The sequence below is a fragment of the Asterias rubens genome, chromosome 12, assembly GCF_902459465.1.
Source record: "Asterias rubens chromosome 12, eAstRub1.3, whole genome shotgun sequence".
In the NCBI taxonomy this organism is placed as follows: Eukaryota; Metazoa; Echinodermata; class Asteroidea; order Forcipulatida; family Asteriidae; genus Asterias; species Asterias rubens.
Window position 1 is genome coordinate 9,920,568 of NC_047073.1, and position 27,733 is coordinate 9,948,300.

The window sequence follows — 27,733 nt, forward strand, 5'->3', positions numbered from 1 at the left end:
TAAACTGGGATGGGAACGATATCAAGTACCTCAAGAACTTCTTGACGTTCATGAAGTTCTTGCTGTCCGATCGTCTACCTATTTTCCCACCAGAGCCGCCCGTGTTCGACACCGAAAAGGACGCTCTGGTCCCCGTGATGCCGTTCGAAAACTACATCTTCATGCGTTCCTTCCGTTTCGAGGACATCGGGTTCGAAGCTTTCTCGGAGTATTACCAGAATTACGTAGCGACGTTGCCGGTGTTCGCTGGGGCAGAGGACGATTCGGATGTCTGGGCGCCTGGTATGGTCACCCCAATGAAGTACCCGTACCACTACGATAAGACCTACGTCCACTTCACCCCCGGGGGTTACCTGAACGGACGCAGTGTCCGTATGTCTTACAGCACCTACAATAAGTTCAACTTTGAGAACGAGGTAATTTTGAAGCCGTGGTTTCAGCAGCTGCATGGTCGTCGAGCGCCGAAGAGAATATTGGACGTGGGAACCGGGAACTGTGGTTCGGCTTTCGTCTTGGGGGAGATATTTCCTCAAGCTGAGGTCATCGGTATTGACTTGGCACCAGCTTACATCAGGTAAGGAATTGCTTTGCTTAACAAATTAAGCAGTGGCTCTTTAATATTAGTAGTCAAATAACTTGTGGAAATGCCAAGCATAAAGCGAAAAACTCATGCGAAGAGTAGGCCAACGCTAGAAATTCGCATCAGTAAAGATGTTGATTCCTAAGAAAATAGCATTCCAGAAAGTTCATTTCAATCAAATAAAAAAACTTATGACTGCTGTCCTTCTTTAGATTCTGCCGTCTCTGGAAGGAACAACGCGGCGCCAAGAACGTCTTCTTCTACCAGGCTAACGGCGAGATGACCCCGTTCGAGTCAGGCTCGTTTGACCTGATTCAGTTTACGTACGTCCTCCACGAGATGCCGCAAGAGAACAGCAAGAGGGTCTTACGGGAGATCCATCGGCTGCTGAAGCCGGGCGGTGTGGTCAGCGGCTTTGACGGTGAGTTACGTAAAAGAAAATTTGTTTAAACCTTTTCAGCGTAAAAAGTCTTTCAAAGGGAGACTTTGGAACGTTATATGGCGGCAGACATAATACATTTTCATTGTTCATGTAGTTCAAGGTTTTCGCAACATCATCAAAGAATAACGGGGTTACACGCGTCCTAAAAAGTTAGGACGAATTACTCGTCCCAACTCACTATTGCCTAACTCGAGATAAGACGAAGGGGAGACTTTGGAACGTTATTTGGCGGCAGACATAATACATTTTCATTGTTCATGTAGTTCAAGGTTTTCGCAACATCATCAAAGAATAACGGGGTTACACGCGTCCTAAAAAGTTAGGACGAATTACTCGTCCCAACTCACTATTGCCTAACTCGAGATAAGACGAATCCTAACTCATTTGTTAAATCGACCCCTAAAGTCTGCTACCTCAAAGCAACTCCAAACGTATCCTACAGCAGAAACTCGTTTTACTGTCAAGAAAGTTATGTGACTTTTCGCGCCAAAATGACACAGGTTTGTGCATGGTGCAAAGCAGGCCTAGAAGTGTCATCTTTGAGGAGAGGGCAAGGCCATTTTAATTTAGCAAAGGGCACTACGACTGGAAAATCGCAAGTCTATTGGACATGTTTGAAGCATGGAGGAAGGGGCACCAAAGCCAAGACCAGGGGCAACAGAGGCAGTGACATCCGTGGTATTACATGCATGATGGTGTGCTCAATCTCTTGAAGATTTTCCCAAGTTCCCAGTCATGAGGCAAAACAATAATTATTCGTTTATGTTATTTTCTTTTTCCAAACAGTTTTGTATTGGAAGGATCCAGAGTGGCGAAATATGAACGTCGAAAGTAACACATATGGCGTCGACTGGAACTCCACTGCTCAGCATGGTCCCGAGCCATACATGGACGAATACCAGAATGGATTACAACTTCCAAGCTACCTTCAGGAGATAGGATTCCAGATTCAACATAACATCCGTTACAGTAACGTGGATGGGATTTACGTGGCGCGCAAACCGCATTTCCATCTGTAAAGTTTCTTTTCAAAAACCAACAGATACAAGTAATATAACAAGAAACAATATTTGTAATCCAGAAGATGTTAAATTCTGTAATCCAGTAGGAAGACTAACTGTATACTGAACGCATTTGCCATATGATGTAATACTGCAGGCTGGCAAACTTTATCATTCAACACCATAGTGGATGGTATTGAATGGTCAGACAGTAGGAGGGTTGACTGTCTACTGTGAATATACCGTCATCACATGATATAATTTTGTAGGCTGACATGGTTAATATATCAATCACTCAAAACAACAGTGGTTGATATTGAGTGGACAGACAGTGGGAGGGTTGGCTGTATACATGCATTCAACACATTATATCATATTGAAGGCTGCGATGAAATCTATTATTCATAACCACAGTGGTTAATATTGAAAGGTCAGACAGTAAGAGGGTATCAGAAAGTTCAAGGTTTGTAGAAATTACCAACCAACGCTTTCCATCTCCTAAAATTGAAACAAGCTTTGGTTTCACTCCTTTAAGCCAAAATGTTCACGAAGTACAAATAATCAATTCAATGTAAGATTTTTATGTTTAATATTTTAATACAACCTCAAAGTATTGCACTTTACTTTGACAAGTAAAATCTCTGAGTTGTCAGGGAAACAGAAAGAAATAATAATGATAATAAGCCATACTTATGTGAAGAATAAACAGCACATACAGTCTTTTGTTAAATGATTAAACATATGAATTAACAAGGTAATTAATTAACCTATCCGTCATGGTGTGGTTAAAACAAATAAAAGATAATTGTGTTTGTATTTCAAGCACTTGATTAAAAAAGTAAATACAAAACAAACTTTAAATGGCTAGAATTTCTCCTGTGGTTACTGTAATATTCTTAACTGTCTTAAAATCTCAACCTTGCTTAGCTTAAATCAATTAAACTAATGTAATAGTACACAAGTAATGAATGTTTGTGAGTGCAATGATGCGAATATGTACATGAGTTGAAAGACGGAATATTTCCATTCAACGATGCCGAGTCAAGTTGAATGGAACATTCCATCTTTCTCTCAAAAACATTCTCTCAAATGCCTGAATGCAAAATATTAATTTTATATTCGTTTTATATAGCATCCATCTAGTAAATCTTGGCGATTTGGAGCAAAAAAACAAAATAACATTTCCAAAATAACGTAGGCCTAATTCTGCTATTTCCACCAACAAAACAAGAGCCTTTGACCTACCGTTTACAGCGCATGCACGCACATGGTTCAACAGGCACTTGATGTACCAATATGTATATGACATCTGATGAGAGCGCGTGGTGGTAGTAGATAGTACCAGAAATATTGCGAATAATGAGTCCTGAAGTGTGACCTCCAACTCCAAATCCAAGATATAAATTTACTTGAGTCTTATAACCAACCAATATTATAAACAAAATAGCATGTATGTGGTACTCCATGCTAAAACCAGGCACTTCTGGCCAAACAGCAGAAGTATGTTGTATTTTATTTGATTCAACCCTCACACCCCTAGGTGTGTCAGCACTCTATACTCCGTACTTTCCTCGAGTTCTGTGCAAAAAATTCACTGGCACGTTACTCGGGTGGGATTCACACCCACGACTGTTGCTATTCTAGGGCAGATGTCCCATTTGCTCATTCTATAGATGAGCAGAACTTACAAGTAACTCCTAATAACTCCACAATACCTTACAGAGTCGCTAAATTTCAACAAACCTGGCCGGAGTGGGCTCCGTATCGGCCAGAATCTAACAATCCCTCGCACACACAAAATGGCAGGGGACCGGTCCTTTTCAGTCGCTGGTCCCCGGTGCTGGAACGCCCTACCAAGTCATATTCGGAACACCAACACACTCCAGACATTCAAGAGTAAATTAAAAACATATCTATTCTCATAATCGTCTTTTCCGTAGCACTCTTCCAGCGCATTGAATTTTGTAAAATGCGCTTTATAAGTCTTGTTTATTATTATTATTATTATTATTATTATTATTATTATTATCTCTGCCCGTGCAACGGCAGAGATATTGTCCTTGTGGTGGATATTCTTCTTCTTCTTCTTCTTCTTCTTCTTCTCCTTCTCCTTCTTCTTCAGCTTGCATTTGCAAAACCGTGGCCACATATTGGGCTTGGGCTTAGGCTCCGTCAGTTATTTAGAAAACATGTGCTTTTCTAACGGGGCTTCAAACAGGCAGACGAAGCCCAAGCCGAAGCCCAAGTGACATCCCAAGCTAAAGCCGCGGTTTCGTAAAAAACGGAACCAAAAATTCCAACCTCGTACCTAAAGCTTGTAAGCCGATCAGAATTGCAACGTAAAAATATAACGAGGTTGTTTTATTTACGTGATGAGTGACTCCTCTACGCTGCGCTGCGAGACGATCACCACCGAAGCTTTTCCCCACGTTATTGCAATGGGGGATTTTCCGGTCGCAGTGTGACCTGCACCGTGAACGTTAAAAACACTCTGCCGTGGTCTGGAGCTTATTCACGGCATACGGGTTCGGTGAAAACCCGGAGAGCCAACGGATGTTAACCGTGCTAACCGTGTATGGTTGTTAGTTACATGAGCTTTAGTTTGAGTGAGGAAACTTCGCAATCGTCACCGTTAATCCATAAGTCAATAGTCATTCAATAACGGAGCATTTTTATAGAAAAATTGTTTTAAATTAGCTTATTAGCTTTTACAAATTATTCTTTTCACAGTGCATCTTAAGAAAAGGTTTTGAATGTTTTTGGAATTTATGTGAGATTCATTACCTTGCCAAATGTCTTTGCAATGAAATATGTTGTAAAACAACTGCATGATACTGTTGGTAACAGTACCAAACTTAAGTGTTTCTTAGTAAAAGTTGGACACTTGATATTAATAGTGTTATCACTTGTCCATGTAATAATAGGCAGCTGACTTTTACCTAATCAAAAAGGTACGGTGGCCCAAAAGGACATCGCATAACTGTAAACTTGTCGGCATACGTATGCCGTGAAAATATTTGGGAATATGTGCGCATGCTTACGTATGCGCTTGCGTATGGTGGGATTTCGTTAAGATATTCGCGAGTAACGTATGCGAATATGTTTGAGTTGTCGAACATTTTATTATACTTTGTCGCATATGTTTAATTAAAATTTCTAATATATATCTGTGGATTTTTAGCATCCAGTCTGATCGTGACATCATACTTATTCGCGAATAATTTCTTGACACCGCATACGTATGCGCAAACATTTGCGAATAAATTTGTGACATCGCAAACGTATGCAATCAAAAAGGTACGGTGGCCCAAAAGCACATCGCATAACTGTAAACTTGTCGGCATACGTACATGTATGTCGTGAAAATATTTGGGAATATGTGCGCATGCTTACGTATGCGCTTGCGTATGGTCGGATTTCGTATTCGCGAGTAACGTATGCGAATATTGTTCTGTATCACCCCCAAAACACACACAATTTTCATTTCTCCAAGTGCAACATAAACCATGCAGAATATTATGCTCCACCCCCCGCCGGGCAGAGATACCCGTATTTGCTCAAATACAGCTACCGTGCTTTCTAGTTATTATTATTATTATTATTAATTAGAACCGATTTGGTAAGTAATTCTCAACAGAATGTTTATGACATCACTTTGACACCATCATGGCTAATGTTCAAGGTGTCTTTATTTTGAATGCCATTTCACTGTGTACGAGAACTGCCTGATTATGGAATCAGGCATGACTTTGTTCAAAAGTAAATCTATAAAATGAAATACACTACTGACTGAACCAACAGTGTATAAAAACCTATAAAACCAGGGTAAGTGGAAGTTGTCTTCAACTACTAGTAGTTGAGGTCTTTTCTTTGCAAGTGCCATTTGCAAACAAACTTGTCAGCATGTGAAGTTGGCATAGAGCAAGTTCGAGTGTGCACAATGGTTAACTAAAGGTTGACCATTTTGACTCGAACCCAGGCTGGTCGACCATTGGTTGACTACTGTGGTCGACCATTTGGAACCAGCCTCGAGCCCATGGTTTCTTCACTGGTCCCAACAGCATGTTCTATTCTAACATGTGTTAAGCGCAGAGGGGAACCAGTGGCACTTTAGCGAAAAGGTGGAAAGCTGACTAGACTACCAAACGAGTCGTTCGGGTGAGTACGTCACTGCGCATGTGCATTGCTAGTCTGTGGTCGACCACTGGTGGACTAAATGTGCCCACTCGAACTCGCTCATAGTTGCCAACATTTGCATCTTGCGATTGGGGAGATATTATGAGTAGATTTGACATCATAGGGGGAAAATTAACATAATCAGGGAGATTTTGTACAACAATTGAGGAGACTTTGTACGACAATCAAGGAGATATTTAAAATTACATTCAACATAATAGGGACAAAATTTCCACAATCAGGGAGATTTTGTACAACAATCGTTGAGATTTTGTACAACAATCGGAAAGATTTTGTACGACAATCTGAGAGATTTTGTACGACAATCGGAGAGATTTTGTACGACAATCGGGGAAATTTTGTACAACAATCAAGGAGATATTTAAAATTACATTCAACAAAGTTTCAGTAATCAGGAATCTTGTCAAATTTGCTCATCAGAACATTGAAAGATTGGTTTGTTTTTAAGGGATCGTTAGAAGAAGTCAAAAGTCGTATATTAAATTGCATTGTGTTTTGGCTGGTAACCTGATTATGCTCCTGTGAACAGTCTCCCCAGGAGTCTCAACCACGGTTTACATGGTTTTCAATAATAAAGTACTGTTTGCATGAATAAACATTGTTTATAAATCAGCTGTATTTGAGTAGTGTTGTATACTGTAAAATGAGCAAACTTTCTCTCAAAATGCTGCAGTTTACATGTAACTTTGCCATTGCATCAAAATCACTTCACCATAACGGTTGTCGTTGTTTCTTGGACTCGCTCTCAACGCCTTAAAATTTCCGGTTTTCTCAAGAATACAGAATTTCAGGCAGGTACAATCTGACAAACTAGACGACATTAGGTCACCAGATCGGCATAAGAGTCCCTGGGTTGCCCCGGGTTACCACAAACCAACGTGTAAATACCTGGTTTGAGCTTCTCCGCTGCAGCTAGGACGATGCGGAAGTTTCCGTCTGGGGTCAAGTGAAGGTCGTGCTTCAGGTGCCGGACTGCCAGACGATTTGGCTTGTTGCCACGGTTACTGTTGAGCAAAGTTTAGGTTGTGTGGTGAGATTTGAAGAAAAAGAATATCAGGATTCTTAAAGGCAGTGGACACTATTGGTAATTGTCAAAGACTAGCCTTCACAGTTGGTGTATCTCAACATATGCATAAAATAACAAACCTGTGAAAATTTGAGCTCAATTGGTCATTGAACTTGCGAGATAATAATGAAAGAAAAAATACCCTTGACACACAAAGTTGTGTGCGTTTAGATTTCGAGACCTCAAGTTCTAAACGTGAGGTCTCGAAATCAAATTCGTGGAAAATTACTTCTCTCTCAAAAACTATGGCACTTCAGAGGGAGCCATTTCTCACAATGTTTTATACCATCAACCTCTCCCCATTACTCGTCACCAAGAAAGGTTTTATGTTAATAATTATTTTGAGTGATTACCAATAGTGTCCACTGCCTTTAAAACAAAAATTGAAAAATAAGAGACAAAATCATCTAAAATTTTGAGTTGGTTTAGTATTCAAGCTGTTACCTTAAGGCACTGGAAACCTTTGGTGATTGTCAAAGACCAGTATTCTCACTTGGTGTATCCCAACATGCATAAAATAACAAATCTGGGAAAATTTTGCAGGACAATAATGACAGAAAAAACACCCTTGTTGCACAAATTTGTGAGCTTTCAGATGCATAATAAAAGGCTTCAGCCCTGAAGTCTTTTATTATTTGAGTGAGAAATTACCTCTTTCTCAAAACCTACATTACTTCAGAGGAGCCGTTTCTCACAATGTTTTATACTATCAACAGCTCGCCGTTACTCATAACCAAGTAAGTTTTTATGCTAACAATTATTTTGAGTATTTACCAATAGTGTCCAGTTCCTTTAAGCATTTGAAAAATCTTAACATTAATATTGTTATATCGAGTTATAAACCACACAGGGAAACTGACAGGGTAGTGCAGGATTTCAACCCGAGGTCGTTGGTTCAAATCCCATTCCAGTCATCCTTTCTTTCTTCAACCTCAAATCCTTAATTTTGTTCTTACGTTTCTTCCTCTACATATTTGATGAGAGACAGAGCTTTCCTATCCAGCATGTGGAGGAACTCTTCAATGAAGGCCTCCCTCACTCCACATTGTGAAGACTGCAACATTAATATCTACAAGAGCATTAAGACAAAAGAGCAAACGTCCTAAATTAGTGCTCAGTCAATTTAACTGCAAAGAAAGAATTAAGCTGGGAACCGTTCAGCATAAACACATTGTATTCCTGATTTTATTTTATTTTAATCGGTTAATTTACTATTTCAGTTCCAAGTTACAATCTATTTTATGTAATCCAAAAGCACCATAATCGGACATGAATGATCTTTTTTCAGCACTGAAGAAGTGTCGTCGGTCGTACAAGTACGACCCAAAGATACATGTTATCACAAGAGGGCATTATCACTCAAGAAATACAATTGACTTGGGGATGTACCAAGGCAACACAAATCAGTAAGATACATTCTATGTGGTGAGAATGACTTCTTTCTTATTTTTGTGTACAGAATTTCGAAAACCTCAACAAGCGGAGACATTTAGGTTCAAAACGAAAAAATCTACAGGCACCGAAAGAGTTAGGAATTATTTCATCACAGCCAAGGGTCGAATTGCAGAATCTTTAACACTTTATTAACAACCAGCAAATATAAAAAATAAATACAAGAATGCAATGCATCTTGAAACTGATTTTGATCTTGGAGCCCCTCTTAAATGAAAACAATCTTACCTCTTTCAAGAAAGTCTCCACAATTGTCTCCACCTCAGGCTTCAGGGAGAAGTGGAATCTGCAAGAGGTACAAACAAGAAGGGAAATTAATTAAATCGTATTTTGAAAATGTTTGAATATTGTTCAACCCCAATTATGTAAATTTTACGGAGTCGATTTCCCTTATGGTTTATTACTTGATATTTGAAATAAAAAGTTGCATCCCCTTAAGGTGATCAATCTGCTGCCTTGATAACCAACCCACATTCATACTCCTGCGAACGTGAATGCAAGCGAATTTGCCTTTAAAGGGAAGGTTCACGTTTGGTTATTGCTCAAATCAAATATTAACTTAAAAAACGACTTGGTAACGAGCATTGGAGAGCTGTTGATAGTATAAAACATTGTCAGAAATGGCTCCCTCTGCAGTAGCATAGATTTAAAAAAAGAGAGAAAAAAAAGAGAAAAAAAAGGTAATTTCTCACTAAAATAATAAAAGACTTCTAACCAGAAGTCTTTTACTCCTATCTAAAAGCACACAAATTCGTCCAACAAGGGTGTTTTTTTCTCGCAACTTCGATGACCAATTTAGCTCCCATTTTCACAGGTTTGTTATTTTATGCTTACATGTATGTTGGAACACACCAAGTGAGAAGACTGGTCTTAGACAATAACCAAACAGGTGCATTTTTGTTTAAACCGGATTAACTTACTCTCCTGTTCAAAGGCAAAGTATACTTTTTGTTATTATACAATAAAACTAACCTGTGAAAATTTAATTTAAAAAGATGGTAGCATTTGACACAATCTGAGAAATGTATCTGACATCAGATTCAAATTTGTTGGCATAAAAACTGATACCTTTTTCTGTAACCACATTACTTGGAAATAAATCTCAAAATGCTTTATGCTATCGTAAGCTGCTGTACTCCCAACCAAGTAAGTTTTGATTGCCATTAGTTTAAGGAGTGATTACCAAACTGATACATTCCACTTATACCAATGATTACTAGTCGTTAACTTACATTGGGGTATAGAGCATTGGTTTATCACTGCCTAACCAGAGGCTCCGTAGCTCTTGACTCATGGTTTCATGGCGTCTACGAAACAAAACAAAAAAACACTTCTTGTTATAAACAAAGAGCAAGAATATAATGGGGGTGACACATTTATAATTATTTGTTTGTATCCTTCAATTTACTTTGTGGTCCTAAAATTGTCCTGCTCACCCTCTCCGTAATGATTGTAATCATCGGTATTAACTTCGAATTACAAGCCCATTTGGAATGCCCTGTATAAATTGGATGAAAACTTAGTGGGCGCTGGCCGCTTAGCAGAATTGCTGGCTGCTTAGCAGAATTGATTGTGAGAACAATCATTTATGTTCCAGCCTCCGCTCAGTTTAGTTCAGTTCGAGTAGTTTGTTGGCTCTGTTCCTGTAACTTTTTGCAGTTCATTCCCCACCAAAGTGGAGGGGAAAAATTGCAACAAATAAAGAAAAGTATTTAGCAGAGAATCTTGTTCACTGTAGTGCAAATTACAAAGAAGCTCACTGTCTGTATTAACAAGAATTGCTTGAACCCGAAAGAAGTGCATACTGCTCTACCATCCAGGCTCCTTGTGAACAATACCCATGCCTACATCATTACGGACTGTAAAGGGGGTAACCATATTTCAGCCCCAGGGGTAGGTGGCACCACTGGCAATGTCACCCTGGTGGCAGCTGATTTCGGTTGGTAGCCCAAATCAATTAAGTTAAGTTAAGTGTAACTCTCACCTTGAGGTGGTTGTCCCGCCTAGTGATATTAGGCAATCTCTCATTAAAAGAAAATACATAAAAAAAACCGGAGCGAAGTTGCCCAAGCCCTGCATGTTCTGAACATAACATGACTTGCCAGGTCTGAAAAAAGGAACACATCTGCTAAGTTTGAGCCCTCCTGTGTCGCCGTAGAGTCTTGATCAAATTCGTGCATTTTCGAATCCCAACAATATAATAATAACTGATTGAGAGATTAATTGATTGATTCATTCATTCACTCATTGCTCATTGACAACTCACCTAAATGCATGCTCATTGTAGCGTAGTGTCTGTCTCACTTCTAGTGTAACCATATCTATCAAGGTGGTGGGGTACTGACTAGTCATGATGACAGGCAGGAAATCATCCAGATTAATCGAGTCCTGAATAAAAAAAATGGATAGGTAACCTTACAAGCTTTGCTTCTTTATGGGTCCCTACAGTTTCATGAATGTCCATGCTTAATATTCATTTAATTAATCGTATCAAACAACTTTTATTTCTTCATTTCCAACTTACCACGCTTTGATTTGAATTTGATACTGTGGAAATAAACTGAAGCTGATACTGAAAACACACAAGTGTCATTTGATTTGAGATATATTTAATGCAGTAGAGAAGATTTCTCTTCCTACTTCGTATTATGCTCTGAGCGAGAAATGTTTAACGAGTGGGAGGCAAGGACAAGGGTGGAAATGATATTGCCAAAAAGAGAAGATAAATTGCCTGGAATATGCTTTTTGTTCTTCAGTTTTCCATGGCACTGAAGTTAAGGAATTCTTTTTAGGAAATCAGCAGAGAAGTTGCGGGTTTAGGGGCAAATTGTTCTTTGAATCCAGAGATCCAATAAACGTTACTCGATAATTTTAGTCCCCACTTCCTCCAACCCTCCCTTCTTTGATTTGCCACTGGACCGCTGGCCGAGGCTAGTGAATTAAGTGCCAGAATAATAAATTTACCAGCAGTCTTTCATTTCAATTGAATTATCATACCTCATACATCAGAACAATGAAAGATTATTTTATTTTCAGGGAATTTCTGCAGAATCAGGGACAGTTGGCAGCCCTGTTTGATCGTGAATACAACTTGGTTTAATTTTAGCGAAGTTTCTGCAGAATTAGGGACAGTTGGTAGCTCTGTTTGATCGTGAATACAACTTGGTTTAATTTTAGTGAACTTTCTGCAGAATTAGGGACAGTTGGTAGCTCTGTTTGATCGTGAATACAACTTGGTTTAATTTTAGCGAACTTTCTGCAGAATTAGGGACAGTTGGTAGCTCTGTTTGATCGTGAATACAACTTGGTTTAATTTTAGCGAACTTTCTGCAGAATTAGGGACAGTTGGTAGCTCTGTTTGATCGTGAATACAACTTGGTTTAATTTTAGCGAACTTTCTGCAGAATCAGGGACAGTTGGTAGCTCCGTTTGATCGTGAATACAACTTGGTTTAATTTTAGCGAACTTTCTGCAGAATCAGGGACAGTTGGTAGCTCCGTTTGATCGTGAATACAACTTGGTTTAATTTTAGCGAACTTTCTGCAGAATTAGGGACAGTTGGTAGCTCTGTTTGATCGTGAATACAACTTGGTTTAATTTTAGCGAACTTTCTGCAGAATTAGGGACAGTTGGTAGCTCTGTTTGATCGTGAATACAACTTGGTTTAATTTTAGCGAACTTTCTGCAGAATTAGGGACAGTTGGTAGCTCTGTTTGATCGTGAATACAACTTGGTTTAATTTTAGCGAACTTTCTGCAGAATTAGGGAGAACTGGGAGCTCTTTGCGAACATGAACAAGGTTTGGTTTATGAAAATTTGATTTAACTGCAGAAAACTTTCTGCAGAACCAGGGACAGTTGGCAGCTCAATTCGAACATGGAAAGATTTGTTTGTTTTCAGGGAACTTTCTGCAGATTCAGAGAGAATTGGCAGCTCTGTGGTTGCTTCGATGGACGTCTAATTCTTACCTTGACGAATCCTTGGATGAGGACATCTTTTTGGTAGGTCCTGGGCATGTTATCCAGGTACAGGCAACATTGTCGCTCGGAAGGAGTAAGGAAGATAGCAAGAGTACTTATCATCTGAGATAGATAAGACACAAGACGAAGCATTATTTTTTTTTAGAGTTAATTGTCTGACAAAAATCAGTCTGGATAAGCACTTTTATTGGCGAACTTAATCACTGTACTAGCCAAGAACCCCATGAAGAGAATACAAAAAAAGGAAGTTTTAGTTTTAGATGTGGGAGGAAAACCCCAAGAGAACTATTCCAGGGAAAACCATGGCAGTCAGTTGAGGACTGGAACAGGGGAACCAAAACCATGTGGTGCCCCAGATGTTTTTTCGAACAGGGGTCCTAGATGTGGAAGGCAAGAAAGATACCACTTGTGCAAAACCTCTTAAGCATCATCCTACTCTTTTTGATCCCAGATAGACACTTACCAAATTCACATCAGCAGGAGTGTTTCCAACGATGATTGAACAGCCGCAGCTCTGAAGGTGTGAACCTATTGCTCTGTGGAAATAAAACAAGAAACCAGTCAGTTTTGCTACTTTTGTGCTATTTCTTAACGGTCGTCATTTAATGATTTTTGTCAAAAGTCATTTATGTGAACAGTTTAGCTGAGTACAGTGTCTAATGGTCGCATGTTTGTATGGTCACGAATTGCGAAATTTGAAACATGACAACAAAAATATATATCAACAAATGGGATATGAACAACAAAAACAAATTTCGGACTTACATTCTTGTAAAATGTACGTCAAGTTGCCGGACTTGCCCTGAAGCAAAAACCGTGTCTCGCAGCTGAAAACAAAACAGAAACCAGGTCAAAGTTCTTAAGTTGAGTATGGGTCATTTGACTAAATGCTACTGTATTTAAGGCTTTGGTAAGTCCAGGAAAAGTAGTTTGCATTCCTACCCGTTATTTATAAAACACATCTGAAAACTTTTAAAGGCAGTGGACACTATTGGTAACTACTCAAAATAATTATTAGCATAAAACCTTACTAGGTAACGAGTAATGGAGAGCTGTTGATAGTATAAAACATTGTGAGAAACAGCTTCCTCCGAAGTAACGTAGTTTTCGAGAGAGAAGTAATTTTCCACAAATTTGATTTCCAATTATTTTTTCTTTCACTATTTTATTTCGCAACTTCGACAACCAATTGAGCTCAAATTTTCACAGGTTTGTTATTTTGTGCATATGTTGAGAAGACTGGTCTTTGACAATTACCAACAGTGTCCAGCGTCTTTAAGGGCAGGCCTGATGCTCTGTTCTTTTAAGGGCAAAGCAGTTTTTCTTTTGTAAAATAGTGCACCTCTATGAGATTAATGGGAATTTACAATATTTGATATATTACCTCCATCCTTGAGGACACACCATGAGTCTTGAGCAAAGTCACAAGTTGAATAAAAGACGGTACCTCTGCACTGAACGCCTCTAGCGCAGAGCCAGTAGTCTGTAACTGGAACAATGTCAACAGAAAGTTCTAAAGTAAGAAGAAACTTTTCACAACAGTTTTAATATAAATCTTAATTATTATAGAACTCCTTCTAGCCCATCTGGGCCCAAATTCATATATGGCTGCTTTTTAAAAGCACGAAATGTAGCTCAGCACAAAAAAATTATGCTTACCAGAATAAAGTTACCAGCCAAACTACCAAGTACAAATAAGAAACTTTGAACACTTGTTTTATTGTCCTAATCTCTCCTTCTAGCCTAGCCTAGGGGATCTGGGCCAAATTTAATACCCAATCGACAGCTCTGCTTTTAAGTACAATAAGTAGCTAAGCGCAACAAACATTATGTTTATTGTTTACCATAAAGGATACCAGCCAAACTACCATGTCACATGTACAAGTTGTGACTGGTATCCTGCTCATATCTGCTTAGAAGCAAACAAAATGTTTAAGCAACTATTTTCTGCTCAAGCAGCTCTGTAAAATTGTACATCAGCAAATGGAAAAATACTGAGACACATAACCAAAATGTTCAAAACCAAGCAAAAGTATAAAATGGAGTTCAGAGGATTTTGGGAGGTAAGGAGCAGAATGTCTTATGATTAAAAATTAAAATTCTTACTTCATCTTTGTTTTTGTCTTGTAGAACCCTGAGTTTCCTTATCATGCCAGTTAATCTTTCTGAGCACATCTCATGAATGGGTAGATACCACGTGTACTCCTCGTGTGGTATGACCAACGACAGCGCAAAGATAGTCTTCTCATCCCGGTCATGCCCGCTGAATAAAAACACCGCAACGACGATCCCACGATCTGGAAGAATCAGAATCTTTGAGTCAATGGTGGACTGTGGCTGCTCGCAAGACGTCAACATACGCGTAGATAAGTAGTGGATATGATCCCGGGTGAATTTTTGTTTGTCTTCGGTGAGCCACACGCATTTAGAATGCGGGCCGAGGATGTTGTTCCAGCAGCACAAGACGAGTCCGTACACCGGGCAATCCCCGGTGTCCGGCAGCATCTCTATGATTGCCGATTCGTGCATTTCCGCATCGACGAGAAAAGTCATCGTCTGTGAGATGGAAGGAGATTCATTTTCATCGACGGAGCTCGCCATCCCGATACTATCGGAGTCCACCTGGGAAGAGGAACTCATGTTGGTCACAAACTCCGCTGCTCAAGGACACCTTGAATCTCGTGGCTGACGAGTAACCAGAAGATGATATTATGAGCGCACTCGATGGATAAGGTAAGTACAAGAAGAGTCATGAGAGAGAGCATAGCACCGACGGTAAGACGTGGAGTACCGGCGTTGACTATCGCCAACATGAACAGGATGAGGCAGCTAGAGATGCAAGAGGACAGGAGAAAGTTGAAGAAAATGTGCTTGATACTAAAATTGTCAACCCTTGTTTCTGTCAGTTGAACATAAAGGGGAAGCATAGTCTTTTATTCACTAGTAGATAAATAAATGACCAGATCCTCTCTCTAGAGAGACTTTGATTTTCAGTGGAGTTCAAACTGAGTCTTGAAGCCATGCGCCACTTGGTATGCAAACTTGATGGACAGCATCAGGATGAAAAGAGAAACAAGAGCGGACATAGCGATAGAGGCAAGACGAGGAGAAGACATCATGTTGATGAGAGTCATAAGAAACATCACCATGCTGGTTAAGATGTACGTCGTCACCATGTGATTGAAACAGATGTACTTGAGCCCGTTGTGGTCGATGATTGTGCCAATCCATTTACTGTAAACAGGCATGATGCCTAGAGGGAGCCCAGGTCAAAGGTCAGAGGTAAATCATCCTTCTGATGATGCAAGCTAAATCCGAATCAAATTGCTGTTGTTGTATAAAGCTGTTTTCAAGCTGAGCTGATCGGAGCCAATGAGGTCAGTTTTTCCGCTCAAATCAACTCGTCGGGGCGATGTAGGATCTGCAAAATAAATAAAATGGTCACACAGTCATTCTCAGTCACTAGAGTCATGTGATTACCGTATTCAGTGTTTGTTAACTACCCCTTTTGGCAAGTTTGGGTGCCCCCCCCCCTTTTTCTTTTCAACAAATGCCTTTTGGCTATCACAAAAATAAATCAGTCGTATTGGCAACAGGTCTACAATTGAAAGAAATTATGGCAAATTGTCCACACCTTGCCACTGAATTATCCGTCATGAATAAGCTCAAATAACACTGAATTTTTGTTTTACCTAGGAAGAAGTGTAAAAATAAAATACAAACAAGTATATATATAACTAGTTGCGATAATCGTAACCCTCCATCCTCCCGACGGTCGGAGACCGGAGGGTTACGACACAAGACTGATATTATCGGTGTAACTAGCAGTTTTGACCAGTTTTTGCCAGACTCGTGATCAGATTCGTCCTTTTTTTTCCACTTTCCAAAATCATGACAGACATTCTAAACACATGGAGTTGATCTTTATTGTATGACAACGTCATCTGGAACCCTTAAAACTACATCATGAAAATATTTGGCAGAAAAAACGACAAAAACTTACCAAAAGACTGACCGAATATATCCACAATCCATAGCGGGACCAACTACGTCGCACTTGCTTGGCAACAACCAATCAGCGTGACCCAACCATCGATGTCGTATGCGTATCGGCCATTCCAGCTTGCAAACTCACCGCCTGTGTGTGTAAGCACCGATCCCCCGCACCGAGTGCGCAGCATGCAGGCATGTACATGTACATGTATTGTGTACACTTGCACACATACACACAACGTCAGGGTGTGTTTGGCCATGTGGGGGTATGGAGCAGCACACGGTACTTACGAGCTGTATAGTTTGTGCACGCACGATGTTCATACAGTACATGTACATGTACATGTACATGCCTGCATGCTGCGCACTCGGTGCGGGGGATCGGTGCTTACACTCACAGGCGGTGAGTTTGCAAGCTGGAATGGCCGATACGCATACGACATCGATGGTTGGGTCACGCTGATTGGTTGTTGCCAAGCAAGTGCGACGTTCAAAATCACTAGTTGGTCCCGCTATGGATTATGGATATATTCGGTCAGTCTTTTGGTAAGTTTTTGTCGTTTTTTCTGCCAAATATTTTCATGATGTTGTTTTAAGGGTTCCAGATGACGTTGTCATACAATAAAGATCAACTCCATGTGTTTAGAATGTCTGTCATGATTTTGGAAAGTGGAAAAAAAGGACGAATCTGATCACGAGTCTGGCAAAAACTGGTCAAAACTGCTAGTTACACCGATAGTATCAGTCTTGTGTCGTAACCCTCCGGTCTCCGACCGTCGGGAGGATGGAGGGTTACGATTATCGCAACTAATATATAACATTGAGAAATTGGTGGCGAGGTCCTAAAATTTGTAAGAATTTTTTTAATTTGTTTTAACCCATTAATCAGACTTTTTTAGAGAATTTATTGTAATATTTGTATAGGCCCTATTAATTTATTTATAACTTGAGTTAAGGTTGATTTTAATTTTGTAAATTAAGTATTTGTAATGATGGCATATTTAAAGTTTGTTTGGAATGTTTTCATGTTTATTTATAACTTATGATAACCATTATCATACCAGTATAAAATTTGTAAAACTTCATGTTTAAATGGTTCCAGAGTCCATGGACAATGCCCAAGGATGGCATGGTCAAACAACAAGTGATGAAGCGCATGCATGCAGTCATCAGTGCCATTGCCATTTTGGGGGTAAAAAAAGAGTTCAGAAGTAAACAAACAAAACATAACAACTCTCAGAACAGAAATTGCATCTGATTCTCATGTCATGTGTATAAAACTTACAGAATAGTAACATACCCGTGATGAAGTCTTAATGTAAAAAACACACCGAATACAACCCGCAATAATGGAGTTACTGATGAACAAAAACTTCGGTAATCAGCCAGCCATATCAAAACGTCCAACATGGGAGGCAAACAGCATAACATTGACATTTTTTTTAACCTGGACTTCTCAAACGTTAATACAACTTAACAAGAGTCAGTCCATTAAAGGGGACAGACTAAAAATAATAAAAAAGATCGTAATGTACCGCCCTCAATAGTTGATAAATTAAGTGGGCGGGGATTGGTTGGTTGGGTCCACTTAAGGGGGGGGGTATAAACTTCTCACCCCATAATTATAAGTATCACAAGTTTTTGAAAAGAAGGACACCATTTAAGAAAAAGGAAGATGTTTGTATAAAAGTATTTAGAACTTAGAAGAATGCCACCCACCAGTCTGCAACCCACCTGAGAAAGTAGGGAACAATGTTTGTTTTTCGGGGAGGGGTTTAAAAAAGATTGGGGGGGGGGGGGAGGGTAGGGGGGGGGGGGGGTGATCTTTCCATCCCAGAAAAACTAAAGGCTCTCTTTTAACACCGGTCTTATTTAACAACGCTGATGACACCCGACAAAGTGGGTCAAAACACCGATGTTAAAAGAGAGCCATAACATAAAAGCCCAGTGGGCTAGAAGATTAGAGAATAGAGGAAGGTCCCTCATGGAGCGATTTTTTAGTTTTTAGTAAAATACTAATATGAATATAAAGTTGTTCAATATAATTAGTATTTCCTTAACTGACGTTTAGAAATAACTTATATTAAATTTCCCCTTGCTTTATGTTCTCAACCAACCTGGCACCAGAGCAAGAGTGAAAGACAAACTTTCTCTAAAAATGTGTCAGTGTTTACCAACCACTTGAGGGCGCTGTTGAAACACGAGTGTTACGTGAGCAAGGCATGTCATCAGTGCAGTGGTAGACGGAAAAGGAGACCCAGTATTTTAGTTTTGACAGTTTAATTGATTTTAAAAGACACAGATCGACAACACCATCTTCAAGGTAATCATCATGCAAATCGACACAAGTGAAATCCAGTCGATAGGGGATGTTTTAGTCGACAAAACCCGGCCTCTTCCGGAGCGTTTTCGTGCCCTATTCACGTTGCGCAACCTCGGTGGGCCAGCAGCGGTGGCCAGCATCGGGCGGTGTTTCAGCGATGACTCGGCCCTGTTGAAGCATGAGGTTGCGTACTGTCTCGGTCAGATGCAAGATGAAGAAGCCATTCCTATTCTAGTTACTGTGCTTGAAGATGTGAAACAGGAACCCATTGTCAGACATGAAGCAGGTGAGTAAGTTGACTATTAATTATAATTTATTGATAATTATATGATTATGAATATATTATGATTATATAAATGAAAATGATGACATTGTTCGGACCCGGTCTTCTGTGTGGTAGTGACCTTGGTTGGTGGCTGGCGCTGTTAACGGACCTCACCTCCGGCTCGGTCCGTTAACAGCTCCAGCCACCAACCCGGTCATTACCACGCAGTGAAGACCGGGTGTACGAACACTGTTATTCCCTAATTAATTTAAGGAAGCTGTTATTGTTAAAAGTATGGGCAATATAAAAGGGGAAGCTGGCAGCTGGGGGCACCAAATGTTGCAGTTGCACACCGCAATCCGCAGGCCCAGTGCTGTTACATGACTTTGCCAATTTTTATTGTAAAAAAGGGATAATTTTCTGTATGGTGTCACCACTTTTTCACTAATTTTTTCAAAAAGGGATATCTCATTCGTTGAGGTAAATTAGATACTATTTCATATCGAATGAAAAAGTGGCAGAGCCATATGAAACTTTTCAAACTTTAGTGTTAATCAATCATTATTTTGTTAATAATATTGTTATCGTCCCCACAGGTACTACCTTGTAAAGTTGTTATGAAACTTTAGTGTTTTAATTGATTAAACCATTTCAGGGGAAGCTCTTGGAGCGATTGGTTCTCCCAGCATCTTGAGTGTCTTGAAGAAGTATGAAAACGACCCCATCATAGAGGTAAATTTATCAGTAACAAATGAATCTTGAATTGGCTTTGCTATTTTATCAAGACATCTTTCTACCTTATCTCTATCATGTCCATTGAATAAGCCCGATTGAATTACTTTAATTTTTACCAATCCCTTGAATGTCAGATTGCAGAGACCTGCCAGCTGGCCTTGCAAAGGATAGAGTGGTTACAGAGTGAACAGAGGACCCAAGAAGAAACCAAAATCACGACAAACCCATTCAAATCGGTGGATCCTGCTCCACCAGCCGTACCGGCCACCCTTGAGGAACTTCAGGCAAGGTTATTGAATGAGGAATCAACTCTCTTCGACAGGTACAGGGCTATGTTTGCTTTGAGAAACAGGAATGACGAGCCGGCTGTACGAGCTTTAGCCAAGGGTAAGCATTGCCTCTCATCTTAGTCAGCCCCCTTCCCAATCTAAATTTTTAATTTACTTGTAAATGCTGGTGTTGTAGTTGAGACCGAATAGTTTGACATCTGGTGCTGTAGTTGAGACCGGAAAGTTTGAGATGAGACCTGAAGGTCCAAGTAGCAGAGCAGAAGTTATTGCTTACATTTTTTTCTGCTTAGCAAAAATATGCAGGATACCAGTCACAGATTGTACATGTGACATTGTAGTTTGGCTGGTAACCTTGTTCTGATAAGCATACTTTTGTTGTGCTTAGTTGCTTTTTGTGCTTGAGTAGCTCTATTAAATTTGGCCCATGGAGGCCAGGCACTAGATTCAAGACTTTTTACAAGTCTGCTAAAAATAGTGCACTTTCTACTTTTCCAATTCCAGGTCTGAAGTGCAAGAGCGCCCTCTTTAGGCACGAGATAGCCTATGTTCTTGGACAGATGCAGCACAGAGCATGCATCCCGGAACTTCTTGAGGCCCTCGGGAAATCCGAAGAGAACTCTATGGTTCGTCATGAGTGTGCAGAGGCCCTGGGTTCCATTGCCCAGGAGGACTGCCTGGATAAGCTCAAAGAATTCTTGACCGATGAGGAGAGGGTAGTTAGAGAGAGCTGTGTGGTCGCGCTTGACATGGGGGAGCATGAGACCAGTAGTGAATTCCAGTATTGTGACGGACTATCAAAAGTGGGTTCTCAAACATCAGAACCATCTGCTTAATGACGTCAAAGCTTTGTTCTTTGTGGGTGGCGTCTGGACGGGCAAATTAGCTGCATTTAAAGCTGTGTTGATAGTTGCATGGTGTCACATGGAGTCATTGACCTTGATAGCCAATCGATACCGAGCTCTGTAATTACTCATCTCAGGTTCGTAAATGTTCCCCCGTGTACTGCGGCCGATTTCACAAAACACTAGGATCAATTCAGTATAACCCATCCTAACTTAGGATGGGTTCAATGCGTCCCAACGTCTTCCAGTACGGAACTGAACTTGTCCTACATTAAGTCCCAAGATTAATCCTAAGTTTGGAAGAGTTTGGTGAAATCGACGGCTGGTCAATTAAGTTCTGGAAAAAAGTCCTTAAAATACACAAGATATGCATGCTTGTTAAAGCCACACATTTATTAAATAAAAAACTGCAAATAAATCATGATACATGTAAATTAACATAACGATTTTCAGTCTCCAACTTATTTCATGGTGTGTTGTGGCCTAGCAATCTAGTTTGACAGTGGGCTCAAGCTCTGGCTAGTATAGTAGTAAGTAGTGTGGGTTGAATCTTGTCATGACACTTGAGCAAGGCACTTTTTTAAAGTTGAGAATGTAGTGCATTCTGCTTATTCCTACCAGCTGGGCTCCCAGTTACAGACTGTGAAGGGGTTAACCCTGTTCCAGCCCCATGAGTACAATTACATGTAGGTGCAACGTGCCCCTGGTGGCAGCTGATTTGAGTTGATTGCCCAAATCAGTCAAGTGTATGTAAAAAAACAAAAAAATTAAAAATTAATATGTATGTATACTGTAAAGATTTTGAAAACTGTGGACGACCCCTAAAATTCGACACTTTAAAGGGTCTATGTAACTTTTGTAGGACAAAAAACACAATGTCCACAGATTTACACTTAACTTACACAGTTTGAAGATAATGATAGTAGAAAGCTTCCCTGAAAATATTACATGCTGAGGTGCTGTAGTTTTTGGGAAATGAGTAAAACAATGTCATGAAATTAATTTTCGTCTCATGAGACGAAAATTATTTTAATCATTTACAAACATATTTTCATGACATTGTTTTATTCATTTCTCAAAAACTACAGCACCTCAGTAAGTAATATTTGAAGGGAAGCTTTCCACTTTCATTATCTTCAAACCCTGTAAGTTTACTGAAATCTATGGACATTTTGAAAAGGTACCCAAATCCTTTAAGATGCTGAAAATCTGATGGAATAAGACATCAGGTAAATCCATTATAAAGTAAGGAATTTCACATTTTAATTCAAACTGAGTACAAAAGTACAACTTAGACATAGCGGAACAAAATTTGTCTTAATTTCAGACGGCACAATCGCCCAAGAAAAATGCCTGTGACAATTTCTAGCACTACATACATTAAGTGTTAATTCTTATTATGATTATAAAATAGGTGAATTCATAAATAATTAGCATATTCATATCAAGTATCTTCACTTTGTGACCGGTTGGACAAAATATTTTTACCCGATTCCTACAAAAACTACATTCATCCACTTTGTGGCAACAGTTTTCTGGAAACAATGTCGTTCATTTTACCCTGTAAGTACCAAAACTATGGTGTTAATTAAGTCTAGAAGGGTCCTTATAAGAAAACATAATTGAATCAGAGCCGACAGACTGTCCCAATGAAGCATGTAAATCGCACATTGCGCCTGCATAATAAGGCCCATGTGACACGGTGCAATTAACAGGCAAGCAGTTCCAAGCAATCTCCAAACAGCAAGGGCATTCACATTTGAATGTTTTTTAGGGGATCATAAGACATTGTTCACACATTTATTTAATGTGCTCTCAAAGTTCCCCAAACCAATCTGATAGCATGCACTGAAGTTGTTTGCTTCCAAGTTGCCTGTAAAAATTGCCCTAACACTATTGGTTGGCAAAATGAGGGAAAACCAGGCACATTTGTGAGGGCTGATTTTAGCCCGATTATGCTTTTGTCTAATGCACAACTCCATAGACAATGTGACCTATATTTACATTCAAACTGCCCTCTGTTGACAAAACACTGTACACGTCATGATTCGCTGGGCAAAAAGACGCGTAGTCATGGTAAGATTGAGTGTACTTTCTAGCTGGCTGCCAAAACACAAAGGTTTTGCCCGGCGGTATGCGCGCGAATCATGTTATGGTTTTCGAGTGACGTCAGAGGTCACATCATCAATAATGTTTATCAACAAATAGTGTCTGCACAAATGTAGGAATGTAAGTAGCATAATTAGTTCATAGGCAAATAAGATCAAGTACACTGGCAAGCTCAACCCAACATTGTTGCACATGATTTGACATAAAAATACCCCTTACTTATTATAAAAGTAAAAATAAAACAAATCAATAAGCTAACTAAATATTCACACCTTGCTGTGACAAAAACAAAAAAGTCTTTAGAAAACCAAAATACACAGACAGTTCCCGAAGTATAAAAAAAGTAAAAAATATAATATAAAATGGCAAAATATAAAGGCAAATGATTAAAATCGAAAATTAAGATCCAATGGAATAGAAGTTTACAGTAGTACTTTTGAAGCCACTATGCCACCATTTAACCACTACCAAAAAGAGTTTATAACATGCTTGCTACATATATCATGTTAGGCTATGAAGTTATGCCATATGGTGAATACAATAAATTTAGTTATTGCAGTAAAAACAAAAAGGAAAAATAAACCAAAATATATTTACAAAAGGGGCAGTAGGCAAGATGAAGAGAATACATTTTCCCAAAGATTGCGGATTTCAAGAGAAAAATCTAGAGAATGGAAGTGTTTCAGTATTAGAAAAGAGGTGCATCATTACCCTTTGTGTTATTGGTTAACCTTTAGAACTAAAACAAAATTAAATTAACAAATAAACCCTCCTACTGTTCTGTTATTTAATATAATCCAATGGTTTTGAATGATAAAAACATGCCTGACAGGATGTAGTATGATATCAGGAGGTGAATGCATCTAAAAAGTTCACAGTCAACCCTCCTACTGTCCGACCATTCAATATCATACACTGTGGTTTCAAATAACAGATTAACTGTTTCGGCATGCAATTTGTATGGTATCATGTAGTGGATGTATCTACACAGTACACAGCTAGTTCTGTGCAGAGTTGTGCCACCATACTAAACCATTGCAGCCAAAAGTTGGCAAATGTTCCAAAGAGTAGAAGGATTAACAAGCACAATTCTCAAACGCATGAAATTAAGATAAGTTGCTAAGCCATTTAGAACAAATAAAAAACTGCTGGCATGCTTACTTTTTAAAGCTTCGTAGAAACTTAATTTCAGAGATCATATTAGCTTCATTGTGTCCAAACTTTGAAAGTAGTCCATTTTAAATTGCACCATGATACTTTTACTAAGGATTTAGAAAATAAAATTTTGGCTCCAAATACACCAACTTTGTAAATTTTAAGATGTCGTTGTTTCAAACATTCGTACATAATACATTTGCTAATAGTGTTAGCATTTTAGTAATACTTAAAGCATGCAAACTAGTGCTGAATATCCAGTTTTCTAGAATTAAACTATCACGATGAAACACTAATTTACTTATTTCAATACATCAAACTACCAATTAAAAACTTTTCCATCAAAAAGGCACATCGTTCCTTTTCAAAAAATACACAATTTGAAGATTACAATATTATTTTTTTCTGAATATTATTTTTTTCTGATAATTATGTCCTGATAATTCATATGAAGAATGGATCACTAATCTCGCCATCCATGCATTTATGTGCACCTTTGTAGAATGTGTATTTGGAAAATTATACTATATTGATTTTTATTATATTCTTGGTTCTACCCTAACACCAATGTGGAATATTATATACAAATTCTCATAATTTTGAAATTCATGTCATAAAATGTTCGTCCTTACAGTCTCAAGACGACCAATCAAATTCAACCAGGCAGATGTTTAACCCTCCTACTGTCTGACCATTCAATATCATCCACTGTATTTTTGAATGATGCCAGCCTGCCTATTCGATATTATCTGGCGAATGCATTTACACAGTACAGTCAACCCTCCTTCTGTCTAACCATTTACTATCATTCGCTTTGGTTCAGAACGATAAATACACTATGTGCCAGCCTGCAATATGCGGTGAAAGCATCTACACAGTACTGTTGGCGTTGGCAAGACATGGAAGTTCCAGACCCAAGCCAAGGCATACAAGACCAGATAAGTACCAGGCCTTTCCAAGGGGACCATGCCTCCCCTGACACAGACCAGGGGCCAATTTCATAGAGCTGCTTAAGCAAAAAATTTGTTGAAGTACGAAATTAGCACGCTTATTTTTACACTGGTTACTGGCCAAAATTTCATGCCATATTGCTTGTGACTGGTATTTAGCTGTTGTTTACTTAGCATACAAATTGAGTGGAGTCTTGGCCGGTAATCTGATTTTATTAGGCAAGGATTTTTTTGCTTAAGCAAAATTTTGTGCTATAAAATTGGGCCCTGGCTTTGAAACCTACAATATGGTACAAGTGAACAACTCCCTGCACAAGATTACTAAGAGAACAACGGTTACCAATGGAATCAGTACTGCAAACCTGGACAAAAATAAGTAGGTTTTTTTTCTGAGGAAAGGGACAATCAGGAAAGGACACCAGGGCAAAAACCAGGGCAACAGGCATCATGGACTCCATGTAGTTCCAAACTTATAGGAACACGTTGCCTTGGATCGGTCGAGTTGGTCTTTGAAAAGCGTTTGTAACCGTTTCTTATTAAATGCTTATGGATAGGAAGATGTTTTAAAAGTAGAATATAATGATCCACACAAGCATCACTCGAAATTGCGTGGTTCTCTTTTTACCTCGTCGACAAACACGGTCGGCCATTTATGGCCAACTGTGTTAGTTCGCAAAGTAAAAGGAAAACCACGCAATTTCGAGGCAAATGTCTGTGGATCATTGTATTCTACTTTTAAAACATCTTTCTAACCATATGCATTTAATAAGAAACGGTTACAAACGCTTTTGAAAGACCAACTCGACCGATCCAAGGCAACGTGTTCCTGTAAAGGTCGATTATAGCATGAGGCTAGGTTACATTCACTTTTCTTACAGACTGTTTTTAAGTATATAAAGACAAATAATTCAAGCAAAAAGCGAAAGAGATTTGAAAGTTGAATTTCTTTCATGATCCACTACCATGATATGAATGACTGCCGGTACATGCATTCAAGATTAAACATTAAATATGAGTAGCATCAATTCTGTATCAATACACAGTGGTTTCTAATTCTTTCCATACGTTATTCTTAACAATTTCCAAAATTAACAAAACGGGGGAAACTGTCCCCATAAACGGCGCAAACAAGATTGACCATACGTTATGACCAAACCAGATCAATTGGGTTCACTGATCGCCCTTCCCTAAACAGAGGTTGCCAAAGTTCAAGCTCAAAGTGCTCACCACTGCCCTGCAACATCGCACACCGCAAACTAAAGCTCCTCAAACCCCTGCAATTCATCAAACAAAACGTATGTCACTCAGACTCAATTGCTGCAACATCTTCAACACTATGTAGACAAGGTTTGCACATGTCCACCGAAACGCTACGATATTAACTACCACAATTTCCTTAGTTCTGCTCAACAATTCTAATAATTAAAAGGAAAATTCAAATATAAAAAAAAACAATGAAGTTTTGTTCTCTCGACTAACTCCCTTCCCCTCCCCCCCCCCTCCCCAACAACAATTAACTCAAACTCCAATCTGTATATAGCTGTTTTACAGCAACAGATGGCGGTTTTAATTACACTTTTATTTAAACCCCTACACTTCTGGATGCAAGCACACACATGTCTAAAACTAAAACAGTGTTCTTTCCTGCCTTAAAAAAAGAAAATAATTTTAACAAATTCAGCACCAGCTTTATCCCCCTGCTAATTTTTTTTCAAATTTCAAAATAGCAAAACTCAAATCAAATGTATACAGTTCTTGCTGACCCCTCCCTGCTCACGGCAGTCCTTTCTAAACATCCTACCAATAAAGACACATTTTGCTTCTTTACCAGAAACCTCTTCTGTGTAACTGTCATCTTAAACTTTGATAACCAACAAACGCTGTACCCAACCCTTCAAATTTTCCGATAGCTGTAACTTTATAGACTTCGGACCAACCAAAGTATAAATTTCCCTTGAATGATACCGCTTCTGTTCCATTTTAGAGACGACTTCTCGAACCTTCATCTCCTCCTACACATCTTCCTTGGGCTTCTCCTCTTCATCTTCCTTGGGCTTTTCAGTTTCCTCTTCCTTGGGCGTCTCACTTTCATCTCCTCGGCCGTCCTCCGCACTCCTGAGTGGCTCTTTCTCCCCGGCATCTCCTGAAGGAGGTGGGGACGACTTCTCTTCATCTTCTTCCTCCTTCAGGATGACGTGGGCGGGTGTGGCTGCATCTGTTTCATCTCCACCAGAGACGGGTTTCTTCTTCTTTAAGTTGGCGAGGGCCTCACTGCTATTTGTCACAAATTCCTGGTCAAGACAGACGGGGGAAAATAAGTGTTCATGTCCTTTATATAGCACTGTTGCCAACA

General features: G+C 39.3%; 4 protein-coding genes across 7 annotated transcripts in view; 2 read left to right on the forward strand and 2 right to left on the reverse strand.

Moving 5' to 3' along the window:
- LOC117297352 overlaps nucleotides 1–4,003 on the forward strand; it is a 4,544-nt gene extending 541 nt beyond the window's left edge. Inside the window, exons 2-4 of the mRNA XM_033780333.1 lie at nucleotides 1–574; nucleotides 793–1,001; nucleotides 1,809–4,003. Coding sequence (XP_033636224.1) covers nucleotides 1–574; nucleotides 793–1,001; nucleotides 1,809–2,041 — 1,016 coding nt within the window. The 3' untranslated portion in view covers nucleotides 2,042–4,003. The remainder of the gene's footprint in view (nucleotides 575–792; nucleotides 1,002–1,808) is intronic.
- Nucleotides 4,004–6,171: 2,168 nt separating this feature from the next.
- LOC117297353 (guanine nucleotide exchange C9orf72-like) lies at nucleotides 6,172–18,118 on the reverse strand. 2 transcript variants are annotated; one of them, XM_033780334.1, is made up of 11 exons: nucleotides 18,012–18,118; nucleotides 14,825–16,139; nucleotides 14,103–14,207; nucleotides 13,484–13,545; nucleotides 13,182–13,254; nucleotides 12,707–12,820; nucleotides 11,005–11,126; nucleotides 9,971–10,045; nucleotides 8,967–9,024; nucleotides 8,243–8,355; nucleotides 6,172–7,224 (listed from the first exon to the last, which is right to left on the reverse strand). In XM_033780334.1, exons 2-11 carry the CDS (start codon nucleotides 15,356–15,358, stop codon nucleotides 7,041–7,043), a joined length of 1,440 nt encoding a protein of 479 aa, XP_033636225.1. In that variant the 5' UTR covers nucleotides 15,359–16,139; nucleotides 18,012–18,118; the 3' UTR covers nucleotides 6,172–7,040. The 2 variants fall into 2 exon arrangements, with proteins under 2 accessions (XP_033636225.1, XP_033636226.1); XM_033780335.1 differs by having other exon boundaries at nucleotides 17,997–18,118.
- Nucleotides 18,119–18,928: 810 nt separating this feature from the next.
- On the forward strand, nucleotides 18,929–22,054 carry LOC117297354 (deoxyhypusine hydroxylase-like). The gene is made up of 4 exons (XM_033780336.1): nucleotides 18,929–19,320; nucleotides 19,955–20,031; nucleotides 20,169–20,421; nucleotides 20,826–22,054. The coding sequence occupies exons 1-4, from the start codon at nucleotides 19,044–19,046 to the stop codon at nucleotides 21,155–21,157; spliced, it is 939 nt and encodes a 312-aa protein (XP_033636227.1). The 5' UTR covers nucleotides 18,929–19,043; the 3' UTR covers nucleotides 21,158–22,054.
- Nucleotides 22,055–26,249: 4,195 nt separating this feature from the next.
- The window catches only part of LOC117297407 (choline transporter-like protein 1), a 43,759-nt gene continuing 42,275 nt past the window's right edge, over nucleotides 26,250–27,733 (reverse strand). For all 3 annotated transcript variants that reach the window (XM_033780427.1, XM_033780425.1, XM_033780426.1), the window contains exon 17: nucleotides 26,250–27,671. In XM_033780427.1, the coding sequence (XP_033636318.1) occupies nucleotides 27,393–27,671 (279 nt within the window). In that variant the 3' untranslated portion in view covers nucleotides 26,250–27,392. The remainder of the gene's footprint in view (nucleotides 27,672–27,733) is intronic.